Raw genomic sequence first — 21,031 nt, 5'->3', positions numbered from 1 at the left:
CTCCTGTTCGCCTTAACGAGAGAAGGACCCGAACCGCGGGCCACAGAATTTATCTTCTAGAATCTGGTAGTATGGTGTGGGAGTTCATTTTTAGTCCATCTCCTATCCTGAAAAGTCCATCTTACAAATGTGGAATAAAAATGATCTTCAAAAACGTACTGCCAGATTCTGGAAGAGGATGTGGTGCTGGTCCTTTAAGAGTCACTCTCAATCTGTTTGTCTATAAAGCCTATACATTTTTTTTTTTTTTTTTTAAATCAGTATACATGTATTTTACAACACTTCACCTTGTGATTCTTATTGAGTGGGGATAATTTTTTTTAGGATTCTTTACCTAACCTAAGTCTCTGAGATTCTGACACCTTGCACTTCTGGAGACTCCAGGTAGGTTGCAGTTCTGGGAAACGGTGGCACTGGAGCCTAAAGATTTCCTGATGGTTTCACCCTTAATTGTTCAAATTAATTCTTAATTATTTTGCAGTTAACATGTGTCTTTTCTTCTCCACCTGTTTTTGTCTTACCCTGCTGACCCAATGAGCATTTTGCTGTCCATTGGTGATGCCTTAACTTTGCAATTTCTAGTATTGCATCTTTCTTATGAGCATTTAATAATTTTTGACTTCTCAGTCTGAGTTTATTTATTTATTTATTTATTTATTTTTATTTATTTATTATTATTATTTTTTTGGCTTATTTGCCTGTAAAAGAAAACCTGCCTAATAATTATGCACACCTGAATATAAGGCATTTTTCATTTCCATCCTTCATGAATAATTATATATCACTTATAAATGATTACATAATAATTAATAGTAGTTATTAAGATTGATGTGGTTTGGAATTGGTAAAATGTGCTTGGAAAAAAAATATGATTAGAAAATCAACTTGCCTAATAATTCTACACAAAGTGTACATACACACACACACACACACACACACACACACACACACACACACACACACACACACAGAGACACACACACATGTAGATCATGTGGATCATTGAAACTGAAACCATGCATGGTTCATAAGTTTATTTATTCAAATAAATACATTTTATTCAGTATAAATTACATTATTAAATATATCTCATCCCTGCCAAAATATAACATAACATATAATAATTTAACAGTTATTGTTATTAAATTAAATGGTAAATGTCGGTGATTTTTGTGGATTGAAAAGTGTTCCAACTCTTCTTCTGTTTGCCATGCCAATGCTGTTGAGAATGTCAGCGCTGTGTCGGGCTTTAAATTAGTTTAAAGTCACAGAGACATTTGGGGTTCATAACAGAGAACTCTGCACCAAATTCAAACTTTTCTCACTGGATTTCATAGTGCTGCTTAATAATGCCTGTGTTTGAGTAAACCATTGATCATGAAGTAAACATCTGCTATATGTTGAATTTGGCCTCTTATTGTCACTGTTATTTCTTCTTTTTTGCTCAGGTTTTAAGATACAACCTTAAAACTTACACCGACACTAAACAAAAATAATCGACTGCATAATCCAAAAACTTTACATATAAATAGACAACATTGTGTATTTTACAAACTCTAAATATATTGTTTTGTTAGCACTCATATGTATGAGTCTTAGGCACTGCGCGCGTCCTTCTCTAGTTTAACGCCAGCCAAAGCGCGCAAGCATATTTGAATTTGGCAGTTGTTCACGTAATGCGCCGAATGTTCTAATCACACCGGTGTGATCGTACGCATCAAAGGGTTCATTCTGTCAAATTCACCAATGATTTTTCATTTGAATTACACAGAGAGCCTGTAAATGGCATTATTAATTCTATAAGATAAATTGGCAATTGAATTGTTGTGAACAGAACAAGATGCAACTGACAAATGCTTTGACTAGCACAGTCAGTCACGGGAAAACCCCTTAACTGTTAAAAGGACGGGATAATACATCGGACATTTAAACAAATTTTTTATTATGAACATAGGACTGACCTGAAGGAAAATGCTAAATCTGTATGCAGGCAATAAACACGTTCACTCAATCTTTTTTTCGCAATACTCTTAATTAGGGCTGTAACGATATGCGATATGAAACCGAAATCGCGATACGCAGGTCCACGAACCTGTATCGCGATGTGAGAAGGCAGAATCGCGACACACCCCTTCCAACTCCCAGAGTTATCCTTCCTGTCCAGATCCAATGCTACCACATTTTTAAATTACTATAAGTATTAGGGGTGTAACGATTTATCGTAGATGGTGTGTCTCAATCAGCTCAGTAAGTGTTTCGGGCACACATTGAATCTTGCAAGCAGGTTTAAACGTTTCTCATGTCAGTCTCTTGCATGGTCGCGTGAGAAAAGTCGTGGCTTTCTTTCACCGCAGTGCACAGGAACAGCTGTGCTCACAGAAAAGCAAAAGACGCTTGCGATGCTTTGCTTTAAGAAGTTCTGTGGGGCCGTTCACATATTGCGTCTTTTCCGCGTGCAAGTCAGTTATTATTTTCAAATGTAGCCGCGCGGCAGGCGCGCTCATAATGGGATCAACGCGGTCGCAACGCGCATGCAATTCTGAACTTCTCAGAATGCCGCAAGCGCACCGCAGGTCGTGTGACAAGAATCAACCGATCAGCTATGGCCTTTCCATAACAAAACATCAAAAGCTCAGCCGAACAGCTGATCATAGCTGTACATGGTGGTTTTTATATCTTATCTCCATCAATATATCTCCTAGTAAAACTAATGCAAGGGCTAGAAATCATTTATCCTTTGCAGAAACATCCTGATCCTCTTGGAGAGCTCAGTTCATGGTTGCATAGCAACGACCGACGCCAGGGGAGCGCAAGCGCTTTGGAAAGAAGAAGAAGCGGTGCGGCCGCGCCTTCCACGCGTTTTTAGACGCGATATGTGAACGGCCCCTATTCATAATTCTAAGTTCATGTTAAATTTAACATTTTTTTTCAGTGACAGACAGCCCTATTCAACTGTTAATTTGAATACAGAAGGTTTTTATTAAAATTTTATATTTATTTATTTTATTGAAATGTGATCTTGTATGTACAACAAGGAAAATTATTGAAATTTGTTCATGTTTTTTTAATAAATCTTATTTGAATTTCAGTTTCATTTTGTTCAAAATATCGTGATACGTATCGTATCGTGAACTCCGTATCGAGATACGTACCGTATCGTGACCTGAGCGTATCGTTACACCCCTACTCTTAATACTACATAATACAGTAAGCTTCAATGAACAATATCAATTGAGAACATAGAGTTTACGTTGCTAAGAGTGGTTGCTAAGGGTGTTGTGTATGATACACAGAACCATTGGATGAAGCGGTCATAGCCGTGTTTTATCGTGAATAAAACACAGCTATTGATCAATCAGAATCAAGGACAATAACTAAATGTTTTATAATGATCTGTAAATCAGCATCATATAAAAGCTTGTTCATGAATTACTTAACATAAATATTATGAAGTGGTATAATCTTGTTGTGACCTCTGGCTAGATATCATGGGCTAAAGTATTACTGATTGGAATTAATAATAATAATTATACTTCTTATTTTAACACAGTGAAATATCAAACCAAGCATGACATTGCTAACTAGGACATTTTCGTCAACTTCAGGTCCTCAGGCAATTTAATTGGCATGTTAAATAGAAGGGAGGCAGTTTCTTTGTGCTACACAACTTGAAATGACTTGCAATTTTTTGGTGACAAGGGATTGTGTCAAGGACATATATACAAGATTCCAGGAGATGCAATGTTAAAGAAGAAAAAACTATCATTATAAAACGCATTATTTATTAAATCTAAATATTGGGTAAGATATGTCACCTCATCTTTACAGCCCAGGACTGTGCCTTGAATAAGACAAATCTCTTTTGTTTTTTTTCAATTTTCACTTTTTTTTTTGTTTATAATCTCCTTATAAAATTATGAGAAATGGCAGATTTTTAATAAAGCAAGCCCAAGGGTTTTACACCTGTAGTGCCCTGATGTCTCAGTAATTAAGTTGAAGGCTAACTGTCTATGTCAATATGGACCGGGTGAAAAAAAGAAAAAATATGATGGGCCATGCTTATTAATGATGTGAATCAAAGGATAAATAATTAAAGATTTGCTAATTAAACTGATTTAATGCATTATGAGAAGGTCCACAGAAATGCCTTTGCTCCCAATATAAGCCCTGAATTATTAAAGTTTTTTCTGTATAAAAACTTGTAAAACCTTGATTGCTTGCAAAAATATCCCAAAGCTTATCTACTAATACAGTCTACCCAGAACTGTTTTACATCAGTAATACAGCATTTTCATGCATACTTAAAATGTAATCTTTAGCACGTCTTCATAAAATGGCCAAAATACAGAAAGGTGTCCATGCAAATGCATTAAATTGCACCCCTCTGCAAGACCACAAGTCATTCCAGTTTGTTATTTGTGAATTCAGGTGATACTGTCTTCCACTCCACAACCTTTCTGAAACTGATTCAAGCTTGTTATACACAAGTATTCAAGTAATTTTTTTGGCATTTATGTATAAATCATAACATTTGTCATACTCAAAACTCGAAAGTGAGCTGCATTGATAACTTTTTATATTATTGCATGCAAAATTCTTCTTTTATTATAAGTCTAATTTATTTGCACATTTGGCTTTGTGTGCGATTATTCTTAGAACATCACCGGCAATATGTCCATAAAGCTTACACACAATCTGTTTGACTGTACAAGTAATTTAGCCACTGGTGGACAGTAACAAAGTATTTTTACTGTACTACTTTCATTTTTCAAGTATCTGTACTTTACCAGAGTATTTTTATTTGGAGAAACATTGGTGGCAATGGAGCTACGATCAACTTAGGCTTACGATTCTTTTGGGAAACGTTGACCAGAGCAAGTCTCCAGTTAACAATTCACTGAATTCACTAGTTTGACTCAAAATGAGCAAAGAATGGGAGATCATTGGAGATTGAGTGCGTGTGTGACTGATGGTGTGGAAAGCAATTTACAAATGCTGAATTTTAGGATTTATTATTGTAAATGACAATGTCAGTCACAATCACAAATGTCAGTTTTTGTAAACACAATCTGATGTAAAAAGGCGAGCTGTTTAAGTCCACTATAATGCTTAAATTTGGACATGTCCACACCACCGTCCCAATGGGGTAGGTTTTAGGTAAAAAAACATGTCCCTAGAGAAGGTAATTTGCTAAATTCAGTGTGCAGGTCTGGAAGAAAAGGAAGGCTCAATGGAGCTGCACACTTATGACTTTGCTGATATTGGTCATCTAAATTACCTTCTGCAGTCTCGCGTTTCAAGCCGGAGCAGTTCAAGCCTAGTCAGGCTGTGGCACGAGTTATAAGTGAAACCACGTCTATTTTATCAGAATCATAGGTGAGCAATGGGTCCTTATTTTCCATGGAAGAAGCTGCTGAGCTTCTGGCATAAGGACAATGAAGTGGATGGGAAAGGTGAGGGGAGCTCCCTCACGCTCCTCTACCAGCTCCATCTGAGATTCCCATGATCGCAGCCTACACGATGCCTCAGCAAAGCAGGGCTGGGGCTGCGGGCTTCAGCTTGACTCTCTTCTCTCGTCAAGAGAGCTAGCTGGGATCAGAGTTTCCTCGATGGCAAACCATCACAACGAATGCATCCAGCCCCCTCGAGGGCTAAACGTGCATGCTCCTATCTATCCTTTCTTTTACACACACTCCTATCTTCACACAGCACACAAACAAGCAGCTTCCTGAAGACAAAGAAGCTAATGATGTGTTATAAAACGGATTCTTCCGGCCCTTAATTCTGAGCCGCGTTCGAAGCCGTTGTAAAATTTCCGAAAACATACAGCTGACCGCATTACACAACCACTCTTAGCAACATAAACATATATTTGTTCTCAATTGATTTTGTTCATTGAAGCTTACTGCATTATGTAGAAGAGTATTGTGTGAGAGATATCGAGTGACCAAGTGCATTACCTGCATTCAGATTTAACATTTTCCTTCAGGTTAGTCCTATGTTCACAATTAAAATATGAATATCAGTTGCGATCTTGTCCTTTTAATATTTAATGGGTTTTCCCATGCCCTGCTAACACTGACAGCACTAGTCAAAGCATTTAACATTTCCGTCTTGTTCCGATACATATCAATTAATATTTGTATTGTGTCCTCCGCGCCGTGCCTAACAATGGCCCTTAGCTGTTATTAATTCATTGTAATCCCCGGCTTCACAGAGCTTATTGCTTTTATAAAACGGTTACCACACAATGCAATAAACTCAGGCGCCCTTATTTAATGCTGGGGAGCACCTTACAATGCCTTCGCACTGCGTCGGCCACTGAACGGCATGTTTTTACACATTCCTCAGACACCAGGTTCCCCTATAGTGTAAGAAGCTGACACAGCATAGAAGTTTCCTCAAAAGGGAACTGCAAAAATAATGAGTTATCAAATACGTTTCCTAAACACTTATACTGTGCCTTAAGCCCAGCTCCTGTCGACCAGTGTCCAGTAAAACTCATGCCATTGGTTAAGCCAAAAGTTGAGACACTGGACCATGTAATAAATAAATAAATAAATAAATAAATAAATAGACAAGCTGTTTTCAAAGCACCACAGTTTTTACACTGTATCACATGTCATCCTACTGTTCTAATTCTAAAACTAATACTAAAAAACAACATTCCTAGACACACACACAAAAAAAAAAGAATTAACATTAATATATGAGTTAGGACAAAGACATAATACCTTCAAATATCTTCTTAATAATACCTTAAAAAAATAAAGGTGCACAGAAAATTACCTAAAGGTGACTCTAACTAGTGCTTAAAGTACACAAACTATTCTAGAAATGTTTATTCACTATCCTAGAGTATTTCAGCATTAGCATTACATAAATGACTGCATAAGTGATGTTATGGTTACATTGGCTTAGACAGATTAGCTTGATGTGCTTACATGAAATTATGTAATTAATGTCAAGACTGAGGAGAAATTCATTCAGAGGTCGCAAAAGCAATTTTAACAGCTAAATGTTCATATCTATGATTTTGTAGTGCTGTCAACCAAATGCAAGATTCCACACAAAAAAAAGACATCCTATTTCATAACTGGAAATCCTACTTTTGTTTAATGTCATAGAATGATTTTCAGTGCTATTCAAGATTTCCCTGAATAGGTCTACCAATGCCAACAGAATTTTTCAAATGGTGAACCTACAAAAAACCTATGGCCTGTAAAATAGTTGTCCATTCTTCCAATTTGAAATGCTGGAATCCATATACCTGCTGCAGTAGGATGAAATAACAGAGAAGGAAAGTCATCTTTGTCACTGCAAGGTGATTTGCACATTCTTTCACTCATAGAATATATTTTCAAATCAGCTTGCAATGTATTTGGTTGTCATGATAATAACATTACACACTTGCTGCTGCTCTCTCACACTTTCTAAGTATTAATGCCATTTGAGCATCAATTAAATTCCACATCCAACCTGCTGTGATCTGCAACCTTGCTGACCATGTGCTTCTCTTTATGGCCACAGTCTACCCATATTCTTAGTCTGAATATTATTAAAATGAATTAACTGTAATAACACGTAACTGTCATAATATACAGAAAAAAACATATGTTTATTTATTTTATGTTATTTACATTTGATTGTTCAGAATTGATTATTAAATTTAAAAAATACTTTTGCATAAATTGTTGTTGTTTATATATTTTGTAACTTTTTGTATACTTCTATTCTATGTAGCTATATACACTATATTGCCAAAAGTATTGGGACACCCCTCCAAATCATTGAATTCAGGTGTTCCAATCACTTCCATGGCCACAGGTGTATAAAATCAAGCACCTAGGCATGCAGACTGCTTCTACAAACATTTGTGAAAGAATGGGTTGCTCTCAGGAGCTCAGTGAATTCAAGCATGGTACAGTGATAGATTGCCACCTGTGCAATAAAGTCCATTCGTGAAATTTCCTCACTACTAAATATTCCACGGTCAACTGTTAGTGTTATCATAACAAAGTGGAAGCAATTGGGAAGAACAGTAACTCAGCCATGAAGTGGTAGGCCATGTAAAAGCACAGAGTGGGGTCAGCGCATGCTGAGGCGTACAGTTCGCAGAAGTCGGCAACTTTCTGCAGAGTCAATAGCTACAGACCTCCAAACTTTGTGTGGCCTTCAGATTAGCTCAAGAACAGTGTGTAGAGAGCTTCATGGAATGGGTTTCCATGGTCGAGCAGCTGCATCCAAGCCTTACATCACCAAGTGCAATGCAAAGCGTTGGATGCAGTGGTGTAAAGCATGCCGCCACTGGACTCTAGAGCAGTGGAGATGTGCTCTCTGGAGTGACCAATCACACTTCTCTGTCTGGCAATCCGATGGACGAGTCTAGGTTTGGCGTTTGCCAAGAGAATGATCCTTGCCTGACTGCATTGTGCCAAGTGTAAAGTTTGGTGGAGGGGGGATTATGGTGTGGGGTTGTTTTTCAGGGGTTGGGCTTGGCCCCTTAGTTCCAGTGAAAGGAACTCTTAATGCTTCAGCATACCAAGACATTTTGGACAATTTTGAACAGTTTGGGGATGGCCCCTTCCTGTTCCAACATGACTGTGCACCAGTGCACAAAGCAAGGTCCATGAAGACATGGATGAGTGAGTTTGGTGTGGAGGAACCTGTCCTCAACCCAATAAAACACCTTTGGGATGAATTAGAGTGGAGACTGCGAGCCAGGCCTTCTCGCCAACATCAGTGCCTGACCTCACAAATGCATTTCAAGAAGAATGGTCAAAAATTTCTATAAACACACTCCTAAACCTTGTGGAAAGCCTTCCCAGAAGAGTTGAGGCTGTTATAGCTGCAAAGGGTGGGCCAACTACATATCAAACTCTATGGATTAAGAATGGGATGTCATTAAAGTCCATGTGCACATAAAGGCATTAATAAAACAGGAATGTGTTGAGGAAGAGTGTTGAAACTTGACACTAATGATAAGCATACCACAAAAAATTCACAGGAATACCCTTTACCCCTGTAATGCCCAGATTTTGACACTTTAAAAAAATCCAGTCACCCTATAGTGTATTAATCTACTTTTTCTTTTTCTCCTCAGCACAGGTTGAATCTGTATTTTTAGCATGTACGAAGCACATTTATTAATCCCTTAGTTCAGAAGCTCATTACATTATATTCATTAATAATTCAACCTGAAGAATATGAAGAACTAAGTTACACTAGCTTTGAACACTTTTTTTTTTTTTTTTTTTTTTTTTTTTGGCTGAACATTAAAGGACATCTAATTACCCAGCGGTCGATACTATCCCCACAGCTCAAATAAAGGTTTCACACAAAACACATTAACCAAAAGAAGTAGCCAATTATTCAGACGCGACTGACAGCAACAAATTAATAGCCACAGAGGGGGTGCAAAATGAGAGATGATCATATGTGATTGTATTACAGATACCTCAAAGACTCACCTTACAAAAACCATGTTGCTAAATGCAATTTCATTCATGTTTTATATCCTCAGCAAATTTCAAATAAGACAGCAATCACAATTAGAGGCATTTTAATTATATTATTCACATTGGCCACATTATTAGGTAAACCTTTCTAATACTCTGTAGAACACAACCTTGCCCCAAAAATGGCTTGATTTTTTCATGGAATAGGTTCAACAAGGTTATAGAAACGATCCTCGGAGATTATGGTCTAAACTGACATGAGAGCATCACGCATTCGCTCTAAATTCATCAGCTGATTCACATTCATGCCATTCCCAAGAGACCATTGTACACTAAACTTAATGACATGCAGTCTTTGTGACTTGGCATGTTATCCTGCTGGAATTAACTATCAGAAAATGGGTAGACTCTTGCCATAAAGAGATGCACACGGTCAATAAGGTTGCAGATCACAGTAGTTTGGATGTGGAATTTAAATTATGCTCAAATGGCATTAAGGGACCTCATGTGTGCCAAGAAAATACCCCCCGCATCATTTAACCACCAGCAGCAGTTGATAAAAACCAGAATGGATCCATGGATTCATGTGGTTAACACCAAATTCTGATCCTAATCCTGCATCGCATCAGAAATCATAATCCATCAGACAAAGGGATGTTGTTTTTTTTCACTCATCTAATGTCCTGTTTGGCAAGCATATGCCCACTGTAGCTTCAACCTCCTGTTCTTAGCTGACAGAGGAACCTGCTGTGTTTGTTAGCTGTTGCAGCCAACCACCTAAATGTTCAGATATTTTTTTTTAGAATAACACTGTTGTAAGACATTGCTATTCTAGTTATTGCCACCTTCCTGACAGCTTGAACCATTCTAGCCATTCTCCTCCAAACCAAGCAATTTCACTAGCATCACCACCAACTGATCTGAACTCATCTATTTTTTTTTTCTGTCTTCCTTTCTTTTTCGTTCTCTGCAAACTCTAGAGACTGTTGTGTGTCACAATCCCAGGAGATCAGCAGTTTCTGAGATGTATTCTGAGATATATTTAGTGGCATGAAGTTTGAGATGACATTGAAAGTCTGGGTATCAAAAAACAACTTCAAGGTGAAAATAAAGTTTTTTTACCTAAGAAAAAAAAAATAAAAAAAATAAAAAAAGCAAATACTGCTTAATATAAATAAGAAATACTTATGATTCTGAACTTTGATCACTTATCAAATAAGCACATTTGACATTATTTAAACTAGAAAAGGATAGACTTTGTTGCTTCCATTGAAGTTATTTGGAACATTCTCAAATGATGGAATCAAGTTTTGCACATACTTGTGAAGTAGGACATAAGACTAAGACTATTAAGTACTATGACTAGTATTTCTAGTAACATAGGTCCCACTTTATATTAAGTGGCCTTAACTACTATGTACTTACATTTAAATTAATCATACAATGCACTTATTGTGTACATACATGTTTTTGCATTGTACTTATATTTTAAAAACACCTGCATGTAATTACATCTGTAATTAATTTCTGTAATTGCATGTATAATTACACTGTTGACCCATCCCTTACACCTTACCCCTACACTTAAACCTACCCATACCACAAAAGCTTTCCCTAACCTTACCCGTATCCCACCTCAATAGCAGCAAAAGCGTTTTGCAATTCAATATGAACCCAATAAGTACATTGTACTTATTTTTTGGTGTAAATACATAGTAGTTAAGGCCACTTAATATAAAGTGGGACCTTACCACTTTCTATCACTGTGGCTATATAGTGCTATTATAATTGTTTCATGTTTTTTTGTTTGTTTATTTGTTTTCTAAAAAACTCAAAATAAATTAATTACAAAAAATAAATAATAAATAAGTATTTGCTAGAGTAAAAAGTGTGTCAACTAGTCCAACCACTCATTTAATTTATATAGGCTGACAGGCTGTGGAACAGCAGGGAGTGGGATTAATTACAGTACATGATCATAAGTGTCAGTTCCCCATTTGCACTCTACGTGCAGATCTCAATTATCTTTAAAACAAGACTGGATTTCAGATGTTAAGTTAAAGAAGTCCACCCATTGAGATAAACAATGAGGGTAACAAGCACTGATTTGTCATGACTGCCTCTTTTCAATGTCTTTCTTTTTCTCTGAATGGGTTTTTTTGAATAGTTCAATAGAAATTAAATTGGTTAGCTTTCCCAATTAAAGAGTGGAAGGGAGCCTGCATTGTCTCTTCACCCAGACCGTCCTTTCAGGCTGAGGCATTCATTGTGATTAATTCACAACAAAACAGGATGCCACCTCCACAGCCTTCACTCGTAACTGCACTGAGAGATAAAGCTGACTCCGTCACTAACAGACTGCAGTCTCTTTTGTGCATCTAGCTAACAAAAGATGCCGGAAACTAAAACAGAGAATTTATGTGTCTCTAACCTGTTTTCTACAGATCAGGAAGAGTTGATCCAGGTTTTCCATTCAAGCCCTGAACATCATGCTTCTTCTTTTTATATGGCACGAAAGGGCTTTTTTTATATCTGTCATCCTCTTTCAACAGTGGCACAACTGCAGAGCAAGTCCCTCTTTGAGTCAAAAATGCCAGGATGTTCCCTTATTACACAGGATTCTGAAAAGGGCAATTTGGAGAGCCAAGGCATGATGAGCATTTGAAAGCTAACAGGGGATGACCATCTTCAGTACGACACAAAAGAGGATTGAATTTCAACATCACAGGAGGGGCTTTTTTAAAAGCACAACTGTGAGGTGTCACAATATTCTGTCATTCTGTTGGAAATTTACTGCACATTGCAAAAGGCGTGAATTCATAGGAATAGAGTAACTTTGATTTCAGGTCAGAATCATGGAATATATATATATATATATATATATATATATATATATATATATATATATATATATATATATATATATATATATATATATATATATATATATACTACTATTCCAGTTATTCCAATATAGATTCCAGAATTCATGTTCCAATAGGGTGAATTCAGGTTGATTGTGACACTTTTCCCCAGTCTTCTCAATGGCAAAAAGTGTCCCAATCACCCTGAATTCACCCTACATAAATCTATTTACCAAATGTTATATTTATAAATAAAGTAACAAAGCATTGTGTAATTAAGAGCAAGATATGTAGCTTCCCTATTTATCCCCAACTGGCTGACTAATGACATCCCTGGCAAAATATCTTAACATTATTATGATGTTATAATAATTAAACAAAATAAATTGAAGATACAAACATGGTTACTTAACCTCTGTGAGAGATTTCTCCAAGTAACTTTGAGTGCTACTGTATCTACAAATTATTAAATAGTTTCAATTTAAATAGGCCTAACAGCAATTAAAAAAACAACATAAGATGATATACACCAACCAAAATATTCAAGGTCAAAATTATTCCCAAAAGAAATAATTTTATACTAGCCAGATTTTGAGATGCTAACAATAATCAAAAATTAAAAAAGTATAGGAGACTAGTATACACTGAATTGATAATCTTGAGCTTGATCAATGACCTAAATATGATAAGGTATCTTGCCAAAAAAATTTCAGCAACAAGTGTCAGCAACAAACACGCAAAAAGCCATTTGGGAATTCTCAGTTGGCTGAGCTTGGAAAATCTTCATAGCTCACGTTGTGATGATTCTAGCTAAACAGACTGTGCTGTAAAACAACGGAGATGATCTATCTCAACAACAAAAAAAAAAGATCTAATTTCTACAACCTAATTAGGAAACAAACAATGATGAAATTTGTTGAGAAGAAAACATTAAAGACATACATAACATTAAGTTGGAAATGAAATTACATACCATCCTCGGTGGGAACATAAATGTTTAAGTATAGGCAGTCTTCGCTTTGATCTTGTACGTAGGTTACAACAGTATCCAAGTTGGCGGTGAACCATACGGGTAACATATCATTGAGTAAAAACCGGTCTTCCAGAAACTGAGGACAAACAGGTGCAAACTGTGTGGCATTTCGAATCCCAGGCCAGGACATGGGGGGCTCGGGGGGTTGAAACCTTCTCTCCCCCGTGGGCGGGAGGGCATAGGGAATCCCCAGATACTGTTCCACAGGCCCTAAAATCTCATTGGGCAGAGCTGTTTTCAAGCCTCTTAGCTTGCCGTAGTTTGTCGTGACAATAGGGTGCTGCTGGGCCTGTGTAATGGCTAGCCAAGCAGTTGCAAGCACAATCCAGGTAAAAAGGCGTAGAGTAGCCAGCGGACGAACCATGGTGAGCGTTATCCATGGAGTTCCTCCGAGCCGTGACATGGTCCAGCTGCGGTTGGCAGAGTTAGTTGAATTCACAGTCCTCCACTCCTCCCTTCTCCCACAGCCAAGGTTAAAACCCGCCCTCAGGCTGCAACGGACAGATGATTGACAGCACTCCCACCAATTAAATCAACGATCATGGCACTCCCCCAAGCCATGAGGGAGATTCTGGATCTCAGTTGTATTTTTGTCGTTCTTAACTGCTATCCTTTTGACGAGAAACTTTTTCCCTGAGCTGCCCTCTGGTGTAATTACTCCCTCCTTTCAATTCCTCCTTTATTGGTTTGCCTGTGGGAAAGAAAGAACAGCCCGTAAATTTTCATTCATTGTCATAAACAAAAACAGAGGAATTCCATTTCCTTTATTAATCTGCATGCTTTGCATTAAGTATCGGGAATGCCAAGGTAACCTTGCACTGAAAGAGAAAACATACAAGAATAGACTCAAATAACGAATAAATGCTAACACTTAGACATCATTATACTCTAGATTCAAACAATGAAATATGACTCTACGTTTCCATTCACTGGGCCATGATTTATAAAGTAAGTGGTCTGGTAAATTGATAGGCTCAAATAACTGTTTGCATAGCATTGTTGCGTATACACAAAATATAGCATATCCATTCATGAGGTTAGTTGTACTGAAAATGAATGCTTAGAATGTATTGATATATTTGCCTAAAAACTGTCTGTCTATGAATGAAACATGCTCTATGATTGAGCAATTATGTTTTGATCAACTTACATTGCATTCAAAGTAAACATTTGAACAGTTCAGGCATTTCCTGGGATTTTAAACCATAACCTTGGCATTGTTGTACCACCATGCTCAGCTGTTTGAGCTACAGAATTCTCTTTAGAATCATATTCAATTATAGCCTAAATTATGAAGGCAATGAGCATGTTAAGAGAGAAGAATTCATCATATTTCTGGGTGAGTCTTCTACACAAATCTGAACTGATTTATACATTATCCTTTGACTCTGGTCAGTTGTTCAAATACAAATTTGGGAATTTAGCAATAGGAAACTATTCATGGGATTACAAAAGAATGAATGACAGGAAAGACATTGGTTTGAGAATGTGTTTCCAGGAATCTTTCCAGAAAGATCCTCGGGAATAAATCAAAACGCATTCAAAAGAAATTTAGAGACATATATTGGAGTAGACGTGAATACAAATTTGCCACTGATTTAAATATATGTGAATTGTAAAATGGTATGTCTGCATCACATTTATTGTCTGAGCAAATGATAATCTTTCTACCTGAATGAACAAACAGAAGAAGCACACAAAGCTGAGAGCAGATTATGCACAAGAAATGCTACCCTGCGTGTGAATTTGAATAATGAAGGCTCCATGCATTTCATCCACATACAAGAAAGAGGAGGAAGAGAGTGGGCGTGAAAACAAGAACTAAGAAGATCCTCATCAGTTGGTGCTTTTGATACTCTTGAACTTCAACACAGTTGTACAACACAAACCACAGCTCTGATTTGTTCAAATTCATTTAAACAAGATCATCACATGGATTGCTCATGCACATTTGCCTCAAATTACTGAACTGGACTCCTTGGAGCCTCTGGAGGGAAACTTTAATGACTTGAGTCCTGAGTAAATCTACAAGTGATGAACTCTTTCGTTCGCTCTGATCCCTCCATTAATAGCTCTGTCAGTGAAAGCAGAGTGGGGAAGATTCTTTTGAGACTGTTCTTGAATTGGTACCTCTTATTTAAACTGAAATCAAAGTCCTAAAAGGGCATCATTCTGCCAACTGCTTCAAAATATGGTGTCTTCAGTGGATGTCACACTTGTCTACATTGTAATTTCTAAAGCCTTTCTAAATAATTCTTCAAGAATCTAAGATTGATTGATATAACTTTTTCATTTCCTCATATCAAAAAGCAATTTCAGCAGAGATCAGATGGTAGATAGCATAACCCATGGAAAGTTAATTGTGCGAACAAAGCAGTGATGATATAATAGACTCATTGAGTCAGTCACATTAACTTAAATTGGTGTTGAGCAATGCTAAATTACAAAAGGATTAGGGTTATCTCCACTTCTCCACTTCATAACAGAACGCTTTACAACAGCAGGATGTTTTAAGCACTGACAGTCACAGGAGAAAACATGAAAGCACAAGAAAACAAACAACAAGGAAGCATTATCTCCTTTATACAATGTAGAAAACATCCCCTGATATGGTAAATGACTATAAAATATTATTCTGCTAAATATTTATGGGGATTTAAGAGCATTTGAAAGGTGATATTCCTCTAAGGCAGAATCTAATGAAGGAGTAAGAATATAATAAGGATTGAGTCCCTCTACACAATACATGCTTTGAAAGATCTTTATTGGCGGTCTGAGAAAGAGCCATCCCATGACACCTTCGGGTATTAAGTCCACTCTTTTTTATTCTTTTTCCCCTCTTTTTTAATTAAAACCATCATTTAGCCCAGACATCAAGGCTTGTGTTGTACATGCTGCAATAGCTTAATTTTTAAGAGATACAAAAAAAGAAAGTGAAAACTTTTTAAAACATTTTAATCGACTGTGGTAAACGATTAAGAATTAAGACAGCATTATCCATCAGAAGGTGTTTGTTGATCTAAGTGGTAGGCCTACTAATTTCTAAGCCCTAGTTTTCATTAGTTCTCTCTTTGTCGTTGATCATTAAATATCCTGACACTGAGATGGGCATTTCAGAAAACCTTTCACGTACATATTTGTCCTCTGAAGCAGATGGGTCTGAATGTCTGGCTGGCAATTTAATTTCCAATGCAGACAAAAAGCTATGTTTTATCCACCAGTTTGTATGCGCTCTTCGTCTGGTGTCCAGCTAGACCAGCCAAGAGGGATTTATTCAATAACTTTATGCCAATATTGCTACATTCTCAAGCAATGCTTAAATTCAAGAGGCTCAGTATGGAGGCACTTTCTGCCAAAATACCCTATTGCAACAAACAAGAACAAAGAATAAAGTTGTCCATACTGGCTATCAGCCCAGCAAAGGTCCTTATTTTACTCACCCTCATATTGTTCAAAACCTGTATTAAGGGTTTTTGGAAAAATATTCCAAGTGTTTTTGTCCACACAATGAAAGAGTCATCGGGGTCCAAAACAATATTGGACCCCGTTGTCTTGGAAAAAACAATAAAACAAACAAAGTGACATTTCAAAATGTCTTCAATTGCGCTCCACGGAAGAAATAATAAAATTTTGGAGCATGAATAAATGAAATAATTTGGAATGAACTGTTCCTTCAGTGCCATCAAGTATAGGTAACTGTGATACATTTTATTTTAAATGTAAGTGTAAATGAATAAATACAGTAAACAAAGTTTCAAAATATCATACCAGTTTAGTGATGCTCTCAATTGATTAATTATAAAAATCTCTGCCATTTTCTAGTATTAAATGCATAAAAAAGTGCTGAATGTGTTTAGATGTGCATTTGTGTATTTAGCTGTGGCACTTTCCCCAAGTCTGTCTCAGATAAATTTAAATAAATTTAAGGTGATTGCTTGGAATTTTCATTGTAAATCTACCACACACGCTTCTCTTAAATGCACCGTCGTATTTTGAGTGAGTGTGACACATAAAAAGAAGGGAGAAATGAGACCAAGGAGAATAAAAGGAGAGAAAATAGAATCACTGCCTGTGCGATCGCTGAAGATAACTCACGCGAATCTCAATGAAGGTGCCGGGTCTCTCTCTGCATTTTAATTATAATAAATGATCTACTTGAAGGAGGCTCTAACAATTGCACTGTTCAAAGAGTGACTCATGACGCAAAGGAGATAGTATCGATTCGGTCCGAACGATAGACAAAAGACCAAGAAATAAAGCATAGAAACCGCTTTGACCTTTGAGTGAACTTCGGATAAACGTGGTGCGATTCCGCTGCAAATGCACCTGCTATGACTTATTCAACATGGCGTCTGGGCTGGCAAGTCAGCTGGAATTTGTTTTCTCTAGCTGTATTCTCTCCTTCTATCTTTCTCTCAGTTGACTGAGTGTGGACAGGAACTCCAGAAAGCAAAGAGAGAGAGTGGAAATTTATTCAAAGGTGACACCAACAGCCAACCACTGATCCTATGAGCTAGTGAGAGAGAAGGAAAGAGAAATGTATACTGAACTGCACCTCTAAACTGCAGCAAGTAAGACCTGAATTAATAGGCCTATTGCTCTTAAAAAGCACACTGCCTATTTTGAATTAGAATATATTATTTCTGTGCGTAAGCACTCAAAAGTAGCTTCATCACATTTAGTATTTTTATATGGCTTATTTAAATCAACAGTAAAAAAAAGGCCAAAAAGGTATGTTTGCTATTGTCTATCCAACAAAATTTTCTCAAGCTCATTATCAGTCCAGGGCTGCATTTCCCACAAGCATTGTAAGCCTAAGATGATCGTAGAACCATTGCAATAAATGGAGCTACGATCAACTTAGGCTTAGGATGCTTTTGGAAAACGTCGCCCAGGCCTCTTCCTATCAACATTCTATTACTCTACCAAAATCTACAACAAAATTTCCTTCCTTTTTTCAGAGTTTGGAGACACTCCAAGTGTCAGAATATCTATACGTGCTACATTGCATCTGCTATTCCACAATACCACATAGGCCAAGTAGACGAAAATTTGTAGAAATGACTGGACACTTGCTTTTTAAGTGCATGTAGGCCTACTATAGGTAAAGAAAAAAAAAACGTTGCCCACATAATTAAAATCTGAACATTTTGAAATTGCCATATAGGCCTACAATAAGGCATACAGCAATTTCAAAATGTTCACATTTTTGTTAGTAAGTTACAGGTCAAAATATATTCAGATTTGGGGACACAATAGGCCTACCTAAAAATCATATTCCATCAATAAGTTCTTCTAATTCACTTCATACTCTGAAAGTACTGCTAATTAATGTACGTCAGGATCTGTATTATTGAGTGACTGAAGCTGTTTGCACTCCCTAATTATGAACCATATTTCACCACTTAATCTGACATGTCGAGCAGTTGCCGCGCATCCTGACAGAAGTCAAGGTTAAAATGTTGTACAGTGCGAATGTTCGAGAGGCGGCCCAAGTTCCCCTCCTCACTCATCCATCCCAAAAACACGCACATGCAAGAGATGTCCACAGTACCACCTTGTGGCTCACCGCTGCATAAGCGGGATAGCTTGGGCTGAAACAGTGGTCCTAGTGATGAAAGTCCAGAGTCACCGCATCTTTTGGAGAGAATGTAGTTCGTCTGTAGCCAACAGCTAGGCGAGAGTTAAGTTACAAAACAAGCGATATCGCTAAACCAGATCTTCTTCAATCTGAGCGCACCTTCTAAGTGTCCCATCACATACTGATGATGTATTTTATCGATACTATATTATGTGTTTTAAGTAATATACTGTAAAATAGCCTTTTTCAAAGCTTGATCTAATAGCATGGCTTTCGAGAAACGAAATCTCGAAAGATGTATCGCCGCCACATATTTAAGAGCCGAGTGACTGATTAGCCTAATACGCATAATAGGCTATGGATGTAAACCGCTATAAACGTACTATGAGGAAAACAATCATGAAGCACATCTCACTGTACCGAGCTTTGGTTAGCCACAGGTAAGTAGTGCTATCCTGAAACACTTAGTTCTGCCAAACGATTCCCCATCTAAAGCCATTTCAGCCTATGCTGAGTGTTTAAGTGCGTACATTCTGCCTATTTACTATGACTCGTATGAATGACTCTTTATGCAGTCTACTTGCTTTTCAACTCTAAATGTGGATACTAACACTAATATTGGACGGCAGAATAAAGATTTTATTGAACATACTAATAATTTCGATGACGAAAAAAATCGAAACACAAAATGTATTGCCCGAAAACTACTGAAACAGGTTGTACGGTCAGCCTTTTTCATGCAAATCAGCGCGTGTAGCCGGCGCGAATTAAACACTCAAAGCAAAATCGTTGCATCGTCCGGATGGATTAAGCTTTCAGAGAGCAAGAGAACGAGGAAAAAATCCTGTGAACCAGCTGGAAATAAGCGTGTACTCGGCGTCAGACAAACACTTCAACTGTGTATAAGCACAAAATAGAGATACTTTAACTTCCACGACTGCTCGCCTGTCTTACCTTTGCAGTATCTGCATTGTACGGCTTCTGTCCTGCTTCCCGACTTCCTGAGGTACGGTCAAAATGTATGTGCCACACAAGGGAAAAAATTCAAACTCCCTGCCCCTGTTAAAATCCAACGTGATGCTGCCGTCCGAAAGAGAGGTGGCACACCGGATACTGTTCAACAGAGACGCGGTAACATATCTGATGTAAATGACCCACATAGATTAAGGTAATTCGTTGAAATCACTGCGGAGGAACAGTAAATTGTGGAGAATCTGATTGTCTCCATAGAAAGAGGCAGCACTGACTGAAAAAAAAGAGATTAAAGGAAAAGAGACTGAGGCTGTATCAGGCGCCTCTCTCTCTCTTTCTCTCTCTCTCTCTCTCTCTCTCTCTCTCTCTCTCTCTCTCTCTCTCTCTAGTTGCCATTGGACTGCACTGAATGAAATTTGCAATGCCTACAACCAATAGATTGCCGCATTCACTCTGTCACCCTTTAACTAGTTGCTATTACCTTTATAATCGTTGGGTGTTTGTGGTTAAGATGTTCAAGATTACAGCTGGACATGATTTAAGCAATATCACATGAGTATGAGTGATGTACTGAATATCAACATGGCAGCATGGTCATCGGTTAATATCTTAATCAGTTAATATCAAGTAGTTTAATTTTCAAACAAGAATTTGCCATTTGTTTTGTATAGTTCCTTTGCCAATAGTTACAAAAGAAGCCAAACATTAAAATTTACATATCAGCAAGCAATGTTCAGATTGAAAACCAGTCTGGTACAGTGTATACTTTATTAGTGGAGTAGAGTTACAGAAATTGTCCAGGTTTTCCATGTACCTCTTCCCGTAGAAAGAAACCCCACTCCAAGTGCTCATGAAATGCGAAAATATAGCCTACAGATGCTCTGATTTTCAACGTCCTACTAAAATGCACAAAATTCTCTCCATGAGAAAACTCTAAAGGTGCAATCACAGGGTGACAGTTTCCCAGCGTAGATTTCACATCAGGTTCTTGTCACACAAATTTGCTGTGTTGACCGTTGGAAAGCTGTTTGGTTTGAAAGTGGTTTCTTTGTGAGCTGTCCATCATACATTCATGTACTACTGCTGACAGTGGACCATTTTGCCTGCTAAATTGTTCTGTAAT

The 21,031-nt window shown here is 37.4% G+C and overlaps 1 protein-coding gene across 2 annotated transcripts in view; it reads right to left on the bottom strand.

Moving 5' to 3' along the window:
- nlgn4xa (neuroligin 4 X-linked a) overlaps positions 1–20,264 on the bottom strand; it is a 118,431-nt gene extending 98,167 nt beyond the window's left edge. Inside the window, exons 1-2 of one of the 2 annotated variants that reach the window (XM_048197168.1) lie at positions 19,891–20,264; positions 13,296–14,046 (exon numbers count right to left, since the gene is read on the bottom strand). In XM_048197168.1, coding sequence (XP_048053125.1) covers positions 13,296–13,758 — 463 coding nt within the window. In that variant the 5' untranslated portion in view covers positions 13,759–14,046; positions 19,891–20,264. The remainder of the gene's footprint in view (positions 1–13,295; positions 14,047–19,890) is intronic. The other variant, XM_048197169.1, reaches the window with a different exon arrangement.
- Between the last annotated feature and the right edge of the window lie 767 nt (positions 20,265–21,031).

Source organism: Megalobrama amblycephala, linkage group LG7 (genome assembly GCF_018812025.1).
Source record: "Megalobrama amblycephala isolate DHTTF-2021 linkage group LG7, ASM1881202v1, whole genome shotgun sequence".
Taxonomy (NCBI): domain Eukaryota; kingdom Metazoa; phylum Chordata; class Actinopteri; order Cypriniformes; family Xenocyprididae; genus Megalobrama; species Megalobrama amblycephala.
The sequence above is the reverse complement of the archived record's forward strand: the minus strand, read 5'-3'. Positions and strand labels throughout refer to the sequence as shown.